The 13,321-nt window shown below is 45.3% G+C and overlaps 1 protein-coding gene across 2 annotated transcripts; it reads right to left on the reverse strand.

Moving 5' to 3' along the window:
- Positions 1-2,970: 2,970 nt before the first annotated feature.
- Positions 2,971-13,257, reverse strand: RPL35A (ribosomal protein L35a). Of its 2 annotated transcripts, none has more exons than XM_032225644.1 (5): positions 13,194-13,257; positions 9,953-9,996; positions 6,547-6,699; positions 3,395-3,539; positions 2,971-3,040 (listed from the first exon to the last, which is right to left on the reverse strand). In XM_032225644.1, exons 2-5 carry the CDS (start codon positions 9,961-9,963, stop codon positions 3,017-3,019), a joined length of 333 nt encoding a protein of 110 aa, XP_032081535.1. In that variant the 5' UTR covers positions 9,964-9,996; positions 13,194-13,257; the 3' UTR covers positions 2,971-3,016. The 2 variants fall into 2 exon arrangements, with proteins under 2 accessions (XP_032081535.1, XP_032081536.1); XM_032225645.1 differs by having other exon boundaries at positions 13,157-13,219.
- Between the last annotated feature and the right edge of the window lie 64 nt (positions 13,258-13,321).

Here is a 13,321-nt window from a genome sequence, read left to right on the forward strand (position 1 = left end):
GCTGGGAACGATGGAGGGCAAAAGAAGAAGGGGACGGCAGAGAAGGAGGTGGCTGGATGGAGTCACCGAAGCAGTAGGCATGAGCTTGAATGGACTCCAGAGGACGGGAGAGGACAGGAAGGCCTGGAGGAACGCTGTCCATGGGGTCGCGATGGGTCAGACATGACTTTGCAACTCACAACATCTATCTATCTATCTATCTATCTATCTATCTATCTATCTATCTATCTATCTATCTATCTATCTATCTATCTATCTACCTACCTACCTACCTACCTACCTACCTACCTACCTACCTACCTACCTACCTACCTACCTACCTACCTACCTATCTATCTATCATCTCAAGTACTTTGGCCACCTAAGGAGAAGGAAGAAGGACTCCGTGGAGAAGAGCCTCATGCTGGGAACGATGGAGGACAAAAGAAGAAGAAGGGGACGATAGAGAAGGAGGGGGCTGGATGGAGTCACCGAAGCAGTCGGTGTGAGCTTCAATGGTCTCCAGAGGATGGGAGAGGACAGGAAGGCCTGGAGGAACGTTGTCCATGGGGGTCACAATGGGTCGGACACGACTTTGCGACTAACAATGCCCAAGCCCTGTTCCGTGTGTTGGCAACGGTCCATGGCATGTCAGAAACTGAGCAATGCAAACAAGCCCCCCCCCCCCCCCCCGTGGGACCCAGACAGCAAACAAAGCCACCCGCCACCCCCTCCAGTCCGTAGAAAAACTCCACAGAAGTGGCCTCTGGGTGCCCCAAAGTTCGGAGGCTGCTGTATTAAGAGGCCAAAAAGGAAAGGAACGGTTTGGAACGGTTCTACAGGACCACGAAGCCCCCTTTGCAAGTGGGGAACTGGGCTGCCTTGATGGGCTTTTTGCCCTGAAACCCTCTGCTGCCAAATGCAGAATTAGCAAAGCCCCTTTCGTGACTGCGCCCGTTCCTTCTTCCGGGCGTTAAAAAGAATTCTCTCAGATCTGCATGAAGAGCTGGTCCCCCCCCCCCGCCAGCTTTTGCAGCTGAACATATTGCTGTTCCAGAGCGAATTGGCCGCTACGTGTGAAAGCCGCTGCGGGGCCGACAGAAGAAATAAACCGCTTTACAGATGCAAGCATAAAACTTTTTAATTTATGCCACATCATGGAAAGATTTGGTGTTGGGGTAAAGGTGCCAGGCTTAAAAGCTGGAGACTGTGAGTTCTAGTCCCTGCCTCAGGGACGAAAGCTGGCTGAGGGATTTTGGGCCAACCACCAGGAGGCGGCGAGTTCTAGTCCCACTTTAGAATTGAAAATGAGCTGGGCCAGAGGTCAGCCACCTGCGGCTCTGAAGCCGCATGTGGCTCTTTCGTCCCTCTGCTGCGGCTCCGTTGCTCAAAATACTGTATGCATCGCAACCACCAATGGGCGACACCCGCCGGCACGCAATTTATAGAGCTTCTTGACCCCCGATGGATAAATCCAAGAAAGGAGAACGTTTAATTCAGTGTTTCTCAACCTTGGTAACTTGAAGATGTCCGGATTTCAACTCCCAGAATTCCCCAGCCAGCATTCGCTGGCTGGGGAATTCTGGGAGTTGAAGTCCGGACATCTTCAAGTTGCCAAGGTTGAGAAACACTGGTTTAATTCAACCACCTATGCTAGCTCTGTGGCCGCTCAGGAAATAGTCAGGCACAGGAAAGGTTTTGTGGCTCCCGGTGTTTTATTTTCCGTGGGAAACGGGTCCAAATGGCTCTTTGAGGGTTTAAGGTTGCCGACCCCTGTGCTAGGTGATTTTGGACCAACCACCAGGAGACGGTGAGTTCTAGCCCCACCTTAGGAATGAAAGCCGCCTAGGTGAGTTTGGGCCAGTCCCTCTCTCATCCCAACCCACCTCACACTATTGTGGGGAAAATAGGAAGAGGAAACAGTGTGTAGGAACGTTCACTGCCTTCAGTTATTTGTAAACAAAATAAAGGCAAGATATAAATAAGTAAATATCTCTAATCCACGCAGCTAAATGGGGTTTTTCTTTTCTGCGTGGGGTGCTAAGAAAGCACTTGGGGTCCTTCTCAATCTTACAGCTCTATCGCTTTACCTAAACAGAGAGCAGTTTGTAAGGTAAGTTAAACTGAAGAAGTCATTACATCTACTTACAGGTAACTCCCGACTTACAACCGGTTGCTTAATGAATGTTAGCAGTTACGACGGACACCCAAAAATATACCTACCACCCAGGTTCAAAGTTCTGACACCTGATCCTGCCAAAGGTAGGGAATTTGGGGCCTTGGCCACCAGCCCACATTCATGGTGGTTTGCAGCATCCCAGAGTCAAACCATGTGACTACAGTTCTTCAAATTTTTATTTACATGAGCTTGTTTAGCAACTACTACAATTTTTTCTAAACCAGGTTGGCCACAATTAATGACCAGCACGACTTATGGCCATAATTCTGGACTCAGTCAGTCATAAGCTGAGGACTATCTTATCATGGAAAACTGTAGCCACTGTCTGGGTACATGCAAAACTCTAGCAGACACACCATTAATGGTGAACACGGCTTTATTTTACCGTATTTTTCGTAGTATAAGACGCACCTTCCCCCCCTCAAAAAAGGGTGAAAAACTGGGTGCGTCTTATACATTGAATACAGCATTTTTTGCCTCCTGAAACCCTGCCCCCCCTTTGCAAAAATGGCCCTGCAGAGCCTTTAGGAGGCTTCCAGAGTGCTCCTGGGGGGCTGGGGAGGGCAGAACCCCTCCCCGTAGCACTCTACAAAACCTCCTAAAGGCTACGCATGTCCTTTTTTCACAAAAAACAGGCCTGTTTTTGCAAAAAACAAGCCGTTTTTGGGAGGTCTGTAGAATGCAAAAACTGTTTTTTTTTTTAATTTGCCTCTTGAAAATCTTGGTGCGTCTTATACTCCGAAAAATACGTTAATTGTTTCGGGTTAGCAATAAAGTGACGTCTTCGAAAGTAAAAGGCAAGACAAGACGAAGTCTACAAAAGTGAAATATACTTTCAATTTTATTTGCAGCGTACATTTAGACCCTGGATGGATACAGCATCTGTGAAAAGAAAAGGAAACTGCTTACAAAGAGGGGACGGAAGCAGAAGCTGCCTGTAACCATTTTCCTGCCTTTCCTATGAACTCCACCGCACCTCACCACCCTCCAATTTCACCCAACCCAACTGTGACTCTCTGCAGCCCCAGGAAAGGTGTTTTAGTCAAACAGGGGAGGTGGAAAAGCTAACTCGCTGCTCCCTTGCACCGAATTTAGAAAAATAAAAAACATCCACAATCTTTGCAGCGATTTTTAAGAATCCCCTGAAGAGATTTCAAAGCCCCCTCCCCACCTGAAGGCACTCTCTTTTCTTTTCTGCGTGGGGTGCTAAGAAAGCACTAAGAAAGCACTCCTCACCACTCTGATCCGGTGTCCAATGGCTTTGGCGGGCAAGTTGGAGCGGAATTTGGCTCGCACCATGCCGCTGTTCCCGTGGGCACGGGTCACCTTCCCCCAGATGACTCTGGTCCGATTGGGCTTCCCCCCGGGAGTCACCGTATTGCTGGCAAAACGAGAGAAACATTGCGTTAAAACCCTGGCGGTTCCTGGCTCGTCAAAGAGATTGGTGCTCTGAAAATGTACACGGGGTGTCCTTGATTTACAACCATAATGGAACCTGTCCATCATCATCATCATATCCACTGCAGGATGAAGGCCTCTTCTGCAGGTTTCCAACCAATAAGGTCCCAAGTTTCCTTTTGCCAAATGGGCCTACATTACTTGCTGATGTCATCACCTTTTTTAGGGCTCAGAATGCAGAAATTCACCCTCTGCCTTGCACCAAGAACTGCATCAATAGAAGACCCAAAGGTGCTTTTTCAAGAGAATCAGAGTCAGAGTAGAGCTGGAAGGGACCCGGGAGGTCTTCTAGTCCAACCCTCTGCTTAGGAAGGAAACTATGCCATTTCGGAATCAGAATAGAGCTGGAAGGGACCTTGGAGGTCTTCTAGTCCGGCCCTTTGCTCAAGCAGGAGATCCTATACCATTCCAGACAAGTGACTGCCCAGTCTCTTTTTAAAACCCTCCAACGATGGAGCACCACAACCTCTGGTGGCAAGCAGTTCCACTGGTTAACTGTCCTCACTGTTACGAAGTTTCTCCTTAATTCCAAGTTGCTTCTCTCCTTGATTAGTTTCCATCAGTTGTTTCTTGTCTTCCCCCTCCAATGCTTTGGAGAATAATTTGACCCTTCTTCTTTGGGGCAGCCTCTCAAATACCACAATACTGCTATCATGTGTCGTCGTCCCCACCCTGTCCTCCCTTCTCTCTAGATTAGCCAAACCCAAATCCTCCAACTGAGCTGAAGAAGCTTCTTGGATGAGAAGCAAAATGTCTTCAAAAGAAAGAAAAAAAACCCCAGAAAGTCCAGTTGCCTCTTGAAAAAAGCACCTTTGGATGACTGACAATCTCCAGAGAGATCAAGACAGTGTTTCTCAACCTTGTCAACTTGAAGATGTCTGGACTTTAACTCCCAGAATTCCCCAGCCAGCATTCGCTGGCTGGGGAATTCTGGGAGTTGAAGTCCAGACATCTTCAAGTTGACAAGGTTGAGAAACACTGGATCAAGAGGAGAAAAGACAAGAGACCCCCTGAGGATCAAAGCCCTCACTTCAGACCAGGAATTTCCTACTCGATTGCGGCAGGCTTATTCCCACCATCGCTAAAGCCTAGCATGGACTCCTGGGAACATCACCCTGGCCTTTCCCCAAAAGTCTCCACACAGGAGGCCCTCAACATAGGACCACGAATGAACCCAACATGTACGTTGCTAAGCAAGACAATGAAATGAGCTGTGCCCCATTTTTTATGACCTTTTTTGCCAGTCGTTACGACGGGAAACACCGCCGCTGTGCGGTCAGTAAGTGACTCTGGCTTCCCCATTGACAGGACCCAAAAGGGGGGTGATCACATGATCCCAAGACACTTGTATCAGCTGCCCATTTTCCAGTGCCGTTGTAACTTTGGTCGCTAAACGAACTGTTGTCAATCAGGAACTACCTGTAGTTGAAAATGTGTGTTAGATGCAGGGTGCCCGAAATTTGGTCATGTGATTAAGGAGGGGGGAGGCCTGGGGCTGTTGATTAATGTCCAGCCCCACATATATAGTATGTGTTAGATTTTAAAGTAACGTGATTGCACTTGTATACTGTTGCTCTTCAATTCGTGTTAAAATAGGACAAGCTGAATATATTAATAGATAGTAGAAATACACCGAAGGGAGGAGTAGAGGGATAGAAGAAAGAGGGGTAGAGAGGGTGGAAGAGAGGATTGGAGGGAGGGGGAGAAGGAAGGGAGGGAGTGTATTGGGAGAGGGGAGTTGTAGAGGGGGAGGGGAAGTAGGGTAGAGGGGAAGGATGGAGGGAAGAGGGAAAGTTGGAGGGGGGCGAAAGAAAGGGTGTATGGAGGGTCGAAGAGGTACATTGGGTTTCTATTTTGGGGGGTTTTGTTGACAAGAGGAATGGCTGTGTTTAATGTTATATGGCCCCGGTTATGCACAGTATATATGTGACTGTACAAAAATGAAAATGGAAAATAAAAAACACATTTACACGATTAATGTCCAGCCCCACCTAGACAGAATGGATGGTGTGTAATTTTAATAACTATATTTTTATTCTTAAATTTTTAAATGTTTTTTATCTTGTTTCTGTAAGCCGCCCAGAGTCCTACGGGATTCGGCGGCATACAAATTTTTATTAAATTTCAAATTTCAGTCATCCGACGCAGGTTTTAAATACCCCTGGGGAAATCCATTGTAACTTGGAACGTTTGCTAAACGGAGGATTACTACTACAGCCAGCTCTTCTGTTTTGTGACACCCCGCAACACAAAAATGTTATCAAGTCGACCCACAAGACCTGGCTGCTGCTTTTAACCCCACATCTACCACCCCTGTGCGTAATGACAACAGAACCACCCGCTGATTAGCTGAAGCCTCTTTAAAGCAGGGGGGGGGTCTCCAACCATGGCAACTTTAAGACTTGTGGATTTCAACTCCCAGAATTCCCCAGCCAGCCGTGTCTGTTTCTTCTTCTCTTAACCTCCTAAAGTGGAGAGAGATCGCAGAGGAAGGGATGACAAGAGAATAAGCTATGCTGACTGGGGAATTGTGGGAGTTGAAGTCCACAAGTCTTAAAAAGTTGCCCAGGTTGGATGTCCTGACTTAAAAGTACTCTCAAGTGTTACTTCCTCAGGACCTCGTAGCTACGTCTTCCTTTCTTGTAGAAAATGATCGTGGAAGAAGGGACTCTCTTGTCATCCCTTCTCCTGCGATCTCTCCGCTTTAGGAGGTTAAGAGAAGAAGAAACGCACACGGCTGGCTGGGGAATTCTGGGAGTTGAAGTCCACCAGGCTCAAAGTTGCCAAGATTGGAGACCTCTGCTTCCGAGCACCAAATCCACACTTTTCAGCAGACGACGGCACTTCAGCGATATTGTGAAGGTTGCGCGCGCACACAGACCCACAAGAGGGGAGCATGAAACCAGCCAGCCCTGCGGTCAGCAACTCACTTTTTGGCTTTGTAGACGTAGGCGCATTTTTTGCCCAAGTAGAATTCGGTCTCGTTGCGGGAGTAGACGCCTTCCACTTTCAGCAGGGCAGTGTGCTCCCTCTGGTTCCGGAGGCCTCGCTTGTAGCCAGCAAAAGTGGCCTTGCACCACAACCTAGGGAACCAAAGACACTCTGGGTACGACTGGGCCCAGCCTAACAAGGCGATGACGAGCAGTCGGATCTCCACAAGGGCTGCTGGGTTCACATTCCACACCAAGCAGTAGCAGGGCCCCAATTTTGCCTTGATTCGGAACGCAGCTCGTTCAGCATCCACACTTTTGAGGTGGAGCTGAGGTGGCGCAGTGGTTAGGGTGCAGTACTGCAGGCCACTTCAGCTGACTATTATCTGCAGTTCAATGGTTCAAATCTCACCGGCTCAAGGTTGACTCAGCCTTCCATCCTTCCGAGATGGGTAAAATGAGGACCCGGATTGTTGTTGGGGGCGATATGCTGACTCTGTAAACCGCTTAGAGTGGGCTGAAAGCCCTATGAAGCGGTATGTAAGTCTAACTGCTATTGCTATTGCTATTTTGAAGGGTCCTGGGGGCTCTCTGAGCTGGGTGGGTTTCTTGGGAGACGTTTCATGACCCAACTAGGTAACCTCATCAGAGCTACCAATATCTAACAAGGTCAGTGCAGCTCTGATGAAGTTACCTAGTTTGGGTAGGGAAACGTCTTCAAGAAAAACAAGGAAGCTCAGAGAGGCCCCTTCATTTCAACCCTGAACTACAAACATTCTCCTTTACGTACGTACGTACGTGTGTGTGTGTGTGTGTGTGTGTATGTATGTATGTATATATATATATATATATATATGTATGTATATATGTATGTATGTATGTATGTATGTATGTATATATATATATATATATATATATATATATATATATATATATATATATATATATATATATATATATTTGCATTTGTGCTGATAAATAAATAAATAAAGGGAGACTAGTATAGATCTATTTCAAGCTATTTAACTCTCATCAGCTAGCCATACCCTTACTGGGATTCGAACCTGGGCTGTATTACATATTAAGCAGTTGTGTTAACCACTAAGCCACAAGGTTCTCCTCCTTATCAGCTGAGCCAGGGAAGTAGGTATATATTTACTGTCACAACCCCTGGTATGCCCAAATATAAATATAAGTCTGCTTCCTCCCATATTTGGGCATATATTTATTTATATTTAATGGCTTAACACTGTGTGTGAACCCCATTCCATATGATACACAGAGGTTGTGTTTTAAATAAAGAAAAAGAGCAGTTAAGAGTCTAGTGTAGTGTTTCTCAACCGTGGCGATTTTAAGTCCTGTGGACCTCAACTCCCAGAATCCCCCAGCCAGCTGTGCTGGCTGGGGGATTCTGGGAGTTGAGGTCCACAGGACTTAAAAGTCACCAAGGTTGAGAAACACTGCTCTAGTGGATGTGGAAAAGCTAAATTCCTGTTATGAGCATATTAATTTCCTGGTGTGTTGTTCCACCATCACCACAACCTACAGCTGATTTCATTCCAGGGTTTTCAGGGGAAGGAAGTTAAAAACAGAACCCAAGACCGTGTTTATAACGATCTCAACTGTCACTAAGCAAACCTCCTCTCCTGATACACCGCATTGTAGGGAACAAGTGGGGTAGATTAACACAACTTGTCCTCTGGGATTGGACGGCCTATAAATCTAATAAATAAATAAACTACTAATTGAGATTTAATATTGTACTGATATAGCCACTAGGTCATTGGTTGTCATGGTTAAAGAGTCTGCGAAAGCTTATTTAATTAAATGTAAAGGTCATTACCTCATTAGAGCAACTGACTGGTTTGCAAAATGATAAAAACATGATTGAAATTATGAAAGATTAAATAGATTAAAAACCGCAGATGATGTGAGGGGAGGATGTCTCTCTACTTTCAGCCACCCCTAGCAAAAAGCACAGTGGAACCCCAGGCCAGCTAGATTTTAAGGCTCTTCTGGAAGGTCAGGAAGGTAGGGGGGCTAACCTCACCTCTGGTGGGAGAATATGCCAAAGGCCAGGGGCCACAGCAGAAAAGGCTCTTCTTCTGGACTCCACCAGCCAGAGTTTTTTGGCAAATGGGATCCGAAGTAGGCCTCTTCCTCGGGAGCGATGGGGGAGGCTAGTCCCTTTGGGGTTAGAGGGCTCCGCAAATAATCCGGACCCAGGCCATAAAGGTGATAAGAATTGGACCCAGAAGCAAATTAGCAACCTTTTTGCAGGTCGCACAACTGTGTGTATGGGTTTCTGTGTGTTACATGCCTGCAGAAATGTCCATGAAATATTGACAAAAACACACACATGGTTAGAAGATATGTTAACGCTGCATACAGATTATAAGACAGAAATATTTTTGTTAGGTAGAAGACCAGAAAAATATGAAAAGGGGAATTTGTATTTAATTCTGCATGTTTTGACAGCAGCAAAGGTTGTATCTGTAGTGTTGGAAAAAAGAGAGAAGATGTACTGTATTTTTTGGAGTATAAAACGCATCAAGATTTGGAAGAGGTAAATTAAAAAAAAAGTTTTGCATTCTGCAGGCTTCCCAAACCCTCTGCACGCCTTGTTTTTTGTGAAAAGGGCGGGTATGCAGAGAGTTAGAGAGGCTGGCAAAGTGCTCCTGAGGGCTACGGGGGAAAAAACGAGCTTTTGTGAAGGGGGTGGTGTTTCGGGAGGCCAAAAATGCTGCATTCAGTGTATAAAATACACCCAGATTTTCGCCCTCTTTTTGGGGGGGAGGGGGAGGTGCATCTTATACTCCAAAAATACGGTAATAAAAAAAAATTAGACTGTGCAGAAATGAATAAACTGACATCAAAGATAAAAGAAAAAGGAGACACAGTATTTTTGAACATGGGACTTATTTTACAAATGGTTGGATAATAGGGGTAGACATTAGGAAAGTATTGTGTAAGCAAATTGAGCCAGACAATACACAAAGCACTTATGTATATTAAATGAAAATGTATAAATAAACTTTAAAAAAACGTCCTTGCTATGGCTTCCTGTACCAGTCACAGCTTCCGAATACTCTTCCAGGGCAGCCCCATATAGAGTGCATTTTGCAGCAATCCAACCAAGGGATGATCAGGGCATGAGTGACTGTGCACATGACCTCATGCTCCAGCAAAGGCCCAGCATCAAGTTGCACAAAGTGTCTAGTTGTCTCCTAGCCACAACTGCCGGATTTAACCAGCGATTTTGTTTTTAAGCTTCTGATGAATCCAGTGAGGGGCCTCAATGAAGTAACCTCACTATAACTAGGATGGAGGTGTGTGTAATAAAGCAAGATGCAGTAGACTGAGCTATAGTGGAGGAAGGTGCACGCTTTTGGAGGAAATGTCCTACCTGCCCGTCATTGTGTGGCCTTAGAAGTCCCGTTTCCAGCAGGCCTGCAGAAAAGGAAAACAGGAAGCTATTAGGATGCTACACGTCAAACACAGCTTAATAAACCTGGTTTGGCCACAAGCGATATTACAATCCATGTGCAGCCTGTGCCTAGTTCTCAAGATCTCCATCTGTCCAACTGCACCGGCAGCTGGTTTTTTAAGAAAAGGTCTCATTCATGGTTTGAAATAGCATTTCTCAACTTTGGTGGCTTGGAGACGGGTGTGGACTTCAACTCCCAGAATTCCCCAGCCAGAATTCTGGGTGCTGAAGTCCATCAGTCTTCAAGCTGGCAAAACTGAAACACATGCTGAATCACTGAGTTCACACACACACACACACACACAGACCATCATCAATACGTGCACCACTCTCTCCAGAAATGCAAGTAGGAGAACCCCTAACTCAAGCATGCACTCCTTGCACACTCAAGGGCTGAATCCGAACCCATGACAAAGACTCCCTTTCCATGGCCTTCTATCAGCTTTCCCCCAAACCAGCCAACTGCTCAATATCCCCCCTCCTCCAGTTGTCCATTCCATTTCTCTACTACAGAAATTAATTTGCAGGAAGACACCCTACTATAGACATGACTTCCATGTCCTACAAAATTCTACGTTGCACACTTTTAAATACTTTAAAAAAAAAGCCAACAAGGTAGATCCTTAAGAGGTGGAATTGTCTTGTGTGGGTCAGAAACTGATGCGTAGATGGGATACAATTCACAATTCCTAGCCAAGTCTTGGTTCATAACATCTATTCTTTTATTTATCCCATTTATCTGCTGCCCATTTCACTGTTAAATGTTAATTAGCAACAGCTTTCCGGTGTTTCAAGCAGAGGTCTTATTTTATTTACTAATTTGTTTGACGCCCATCTCACCCCCAAGTGACATTGAGTGGCTTGCAACGTTAAAAAAAGAATAAAACATGTGTATTGTGTGTGATCAATGTGTGAAATCAGGCACTTTGTAGAATCGTCTAGGAAATTCTATAGAATGCCAAAAACGGCATGTCAAAGTCAGAAAGGTTTAATATTTCACACCAGGCATTCTATGCAATACCAAAAGGCAAACGAGGGGAAAAAATTAAAATACTCCCACTAAAATACCACTCTAAAGTTCCCTGTTGCAACAAGTATACTGGTCAATGCTGGTCTTTTTTCTCTTGTTTATTTTCAGAAAGAAAGTCCTGTACTTTTGTTTTTCATTACTTTTTTCGTTTTTCATATCCAGCACTTTTTCAATAAAGCCCAACACTAAACCTTTCCAGGAGTCTTTTCATACTGTGCCTAAATAGCTGTTGTCATTCTGCATAAAGCCTTGGTATGATTATACAGATAGTCCTCAACTTACAAAAGTTTGCTTAGCGACCGCTCAAAGTTACAACGGCATTGAAAAAAGTGACTTATGACCATTTTTCAGTCTTGTGGCCGTTCCAGCATCCCCAGGGTCCTGTGGTCAAAATTCTGACACTTGTCAACTGACTCATATTTATGACGGTTGCATTTATGGACTCCTTTTGCGACCTTCTGACAAGCAAGGTCAATGGGGAAGCCGGATTCACTTAATGACTGTTTTACTAATATCTGCAGTGATTCACTTAACTGTGGCAAGAAAAGTTGTAAAATGGGACAAAACTCACTTAACAAATTTCTCACTTAGCAACATGAATTTGGGGCTCAATTGTGGTCATAACTTGAGGACTAGCTGTATATAATGCCTAGGGAAAGCACATAGCATATTAAAATAATACAGATATTTCAATACTTTGCCTGCAAACGTCACCCATCCTATAGATTTCCTAGGCATTCTAAAACAATGCCAGGAACATACACACTAAGAGTAAAATACAAATTATCTACTATACAGTAGTGGCGAAAACTGTGGAAACCTTTTGGGAAAAGTGTATTTTCTAAAACTAGCTAATAGCATCACTTTTTTTGGAGCAGTAACGCAAGATTATATATCAATGAAAAGATAATTTAATCAAGAATGTAATGCAACAACTTTTATGAAGGATTTTCTATTAGAATAGCAGCCATAAAGAAAAGTGAAACGAGATATACAAAAATTATCACCCTGGAAAAAATGAGATGTACAAAAATTATCACCATGTCAGTTAATACTTAGTTGGGTAACCTTTAGGGTGAATTATGGCCTTACACCGTCTTCCCATGGAGTGAACCAAATCTTTTAGATCTGCAGCTGTTATAATGTGAAAAAAAATCAAGATTGAATGATTGCTTCTATTAACTGTGTTTTATTGCTGGTTCGCTTTTGACTAACAAGTTTCTTTAGTTGGCTCCATAGTTTTTCAATTGGATTAAGATCTGGACTATTCCCAGGCCATTCCAGCAGTGGATTATGATTATCTCGAAATTCCACACACAAAAAAAATGGCATTATTAGCCATTAAACCTCAAAAACAACTTTCCCCAAACGTTTTCCACAATTTTGGCCACTACTGCAGCACATTAAAATAATACAGATGTTTCAATACTTTGCCTGAAAAATCTCACACGTCCTATTGATTTCCTAGGCATTCTAATACAATGCCAGGAACATACACAGTAAGAGTAAACATACTATTAAAATACTGATTATCTGTATCTTGTGTCTCCTGCTGTGCCAGGTTAAGAGACCAAGCAAAACACTCATGGCCCCAGATTACTAACCCCAGATTACTAACTGCCATAACTAGTAGCCATCTGTAGTGTTTTCTGGAAACGAACACATAGTTATAGCTAGTAATTACAATATTGCCATTGATAGCAATAAGGGCAGGATAGTCAAATGGAGCCTCCCAGTCCAGAGGCAGTCTATCTTTTGAGGGTAGGAGATCAGCAGAGCGGGGGGGGGGGGTCTCGTCTGATCGAAGGGAGGGGAGGGACACACACACACACACACAAACGACCCCCCCCCCCATTTAACTAGGCCCGAGCAGAGCCCCGCATCCCGTCCTCCCTTCCCAGACTCCCAGAGCAACGAGAGTCCCCGTCCACACTCCTAGAGCGGATCTCGCGGCTCCAGACCAGGCCCCGGGTGAAGCCGGCATCCAGCCCGCATCCCAGCCATCCTGCCCGCGTCCGCCGCCAGACCCGCCCGGTCCCACCGGCCGGCTTTTCCGCCCGCTCCCGCCGCCCTCCTTCCGCGCCCTTTCTCACGCCAATCACGCCGAACGGCCGCCGGAGCAGCGCTCACCTCCGCAAGCAGCGGCCCAAAATGGCGGCGGCGAGAAAGAAAAGGAGGGCTAGCCGCGCGAGGCACGCTGGGATAGGGACCCGAGAAAGCCCCCCCTCCTCCTTGCCGGTCCTTAATGGGAGGCGGCT

The sequence above is a fragment of the Thamnophis elegans genome, chromosome 10 (assembly GCF_009769535.1).
Source record: "Thamnophis elegans isolate rThaEle1 chromosome 10, rThaEle1.pri, whole genome shotgun sequence".
NCBI classification, from domain to species: domain Eukaryota; kingdom Metazoa; phylum Chordata; class Lepidosauria; order Squamata; family Colubridae; genus Thamnophis; species Thamnophis elegans.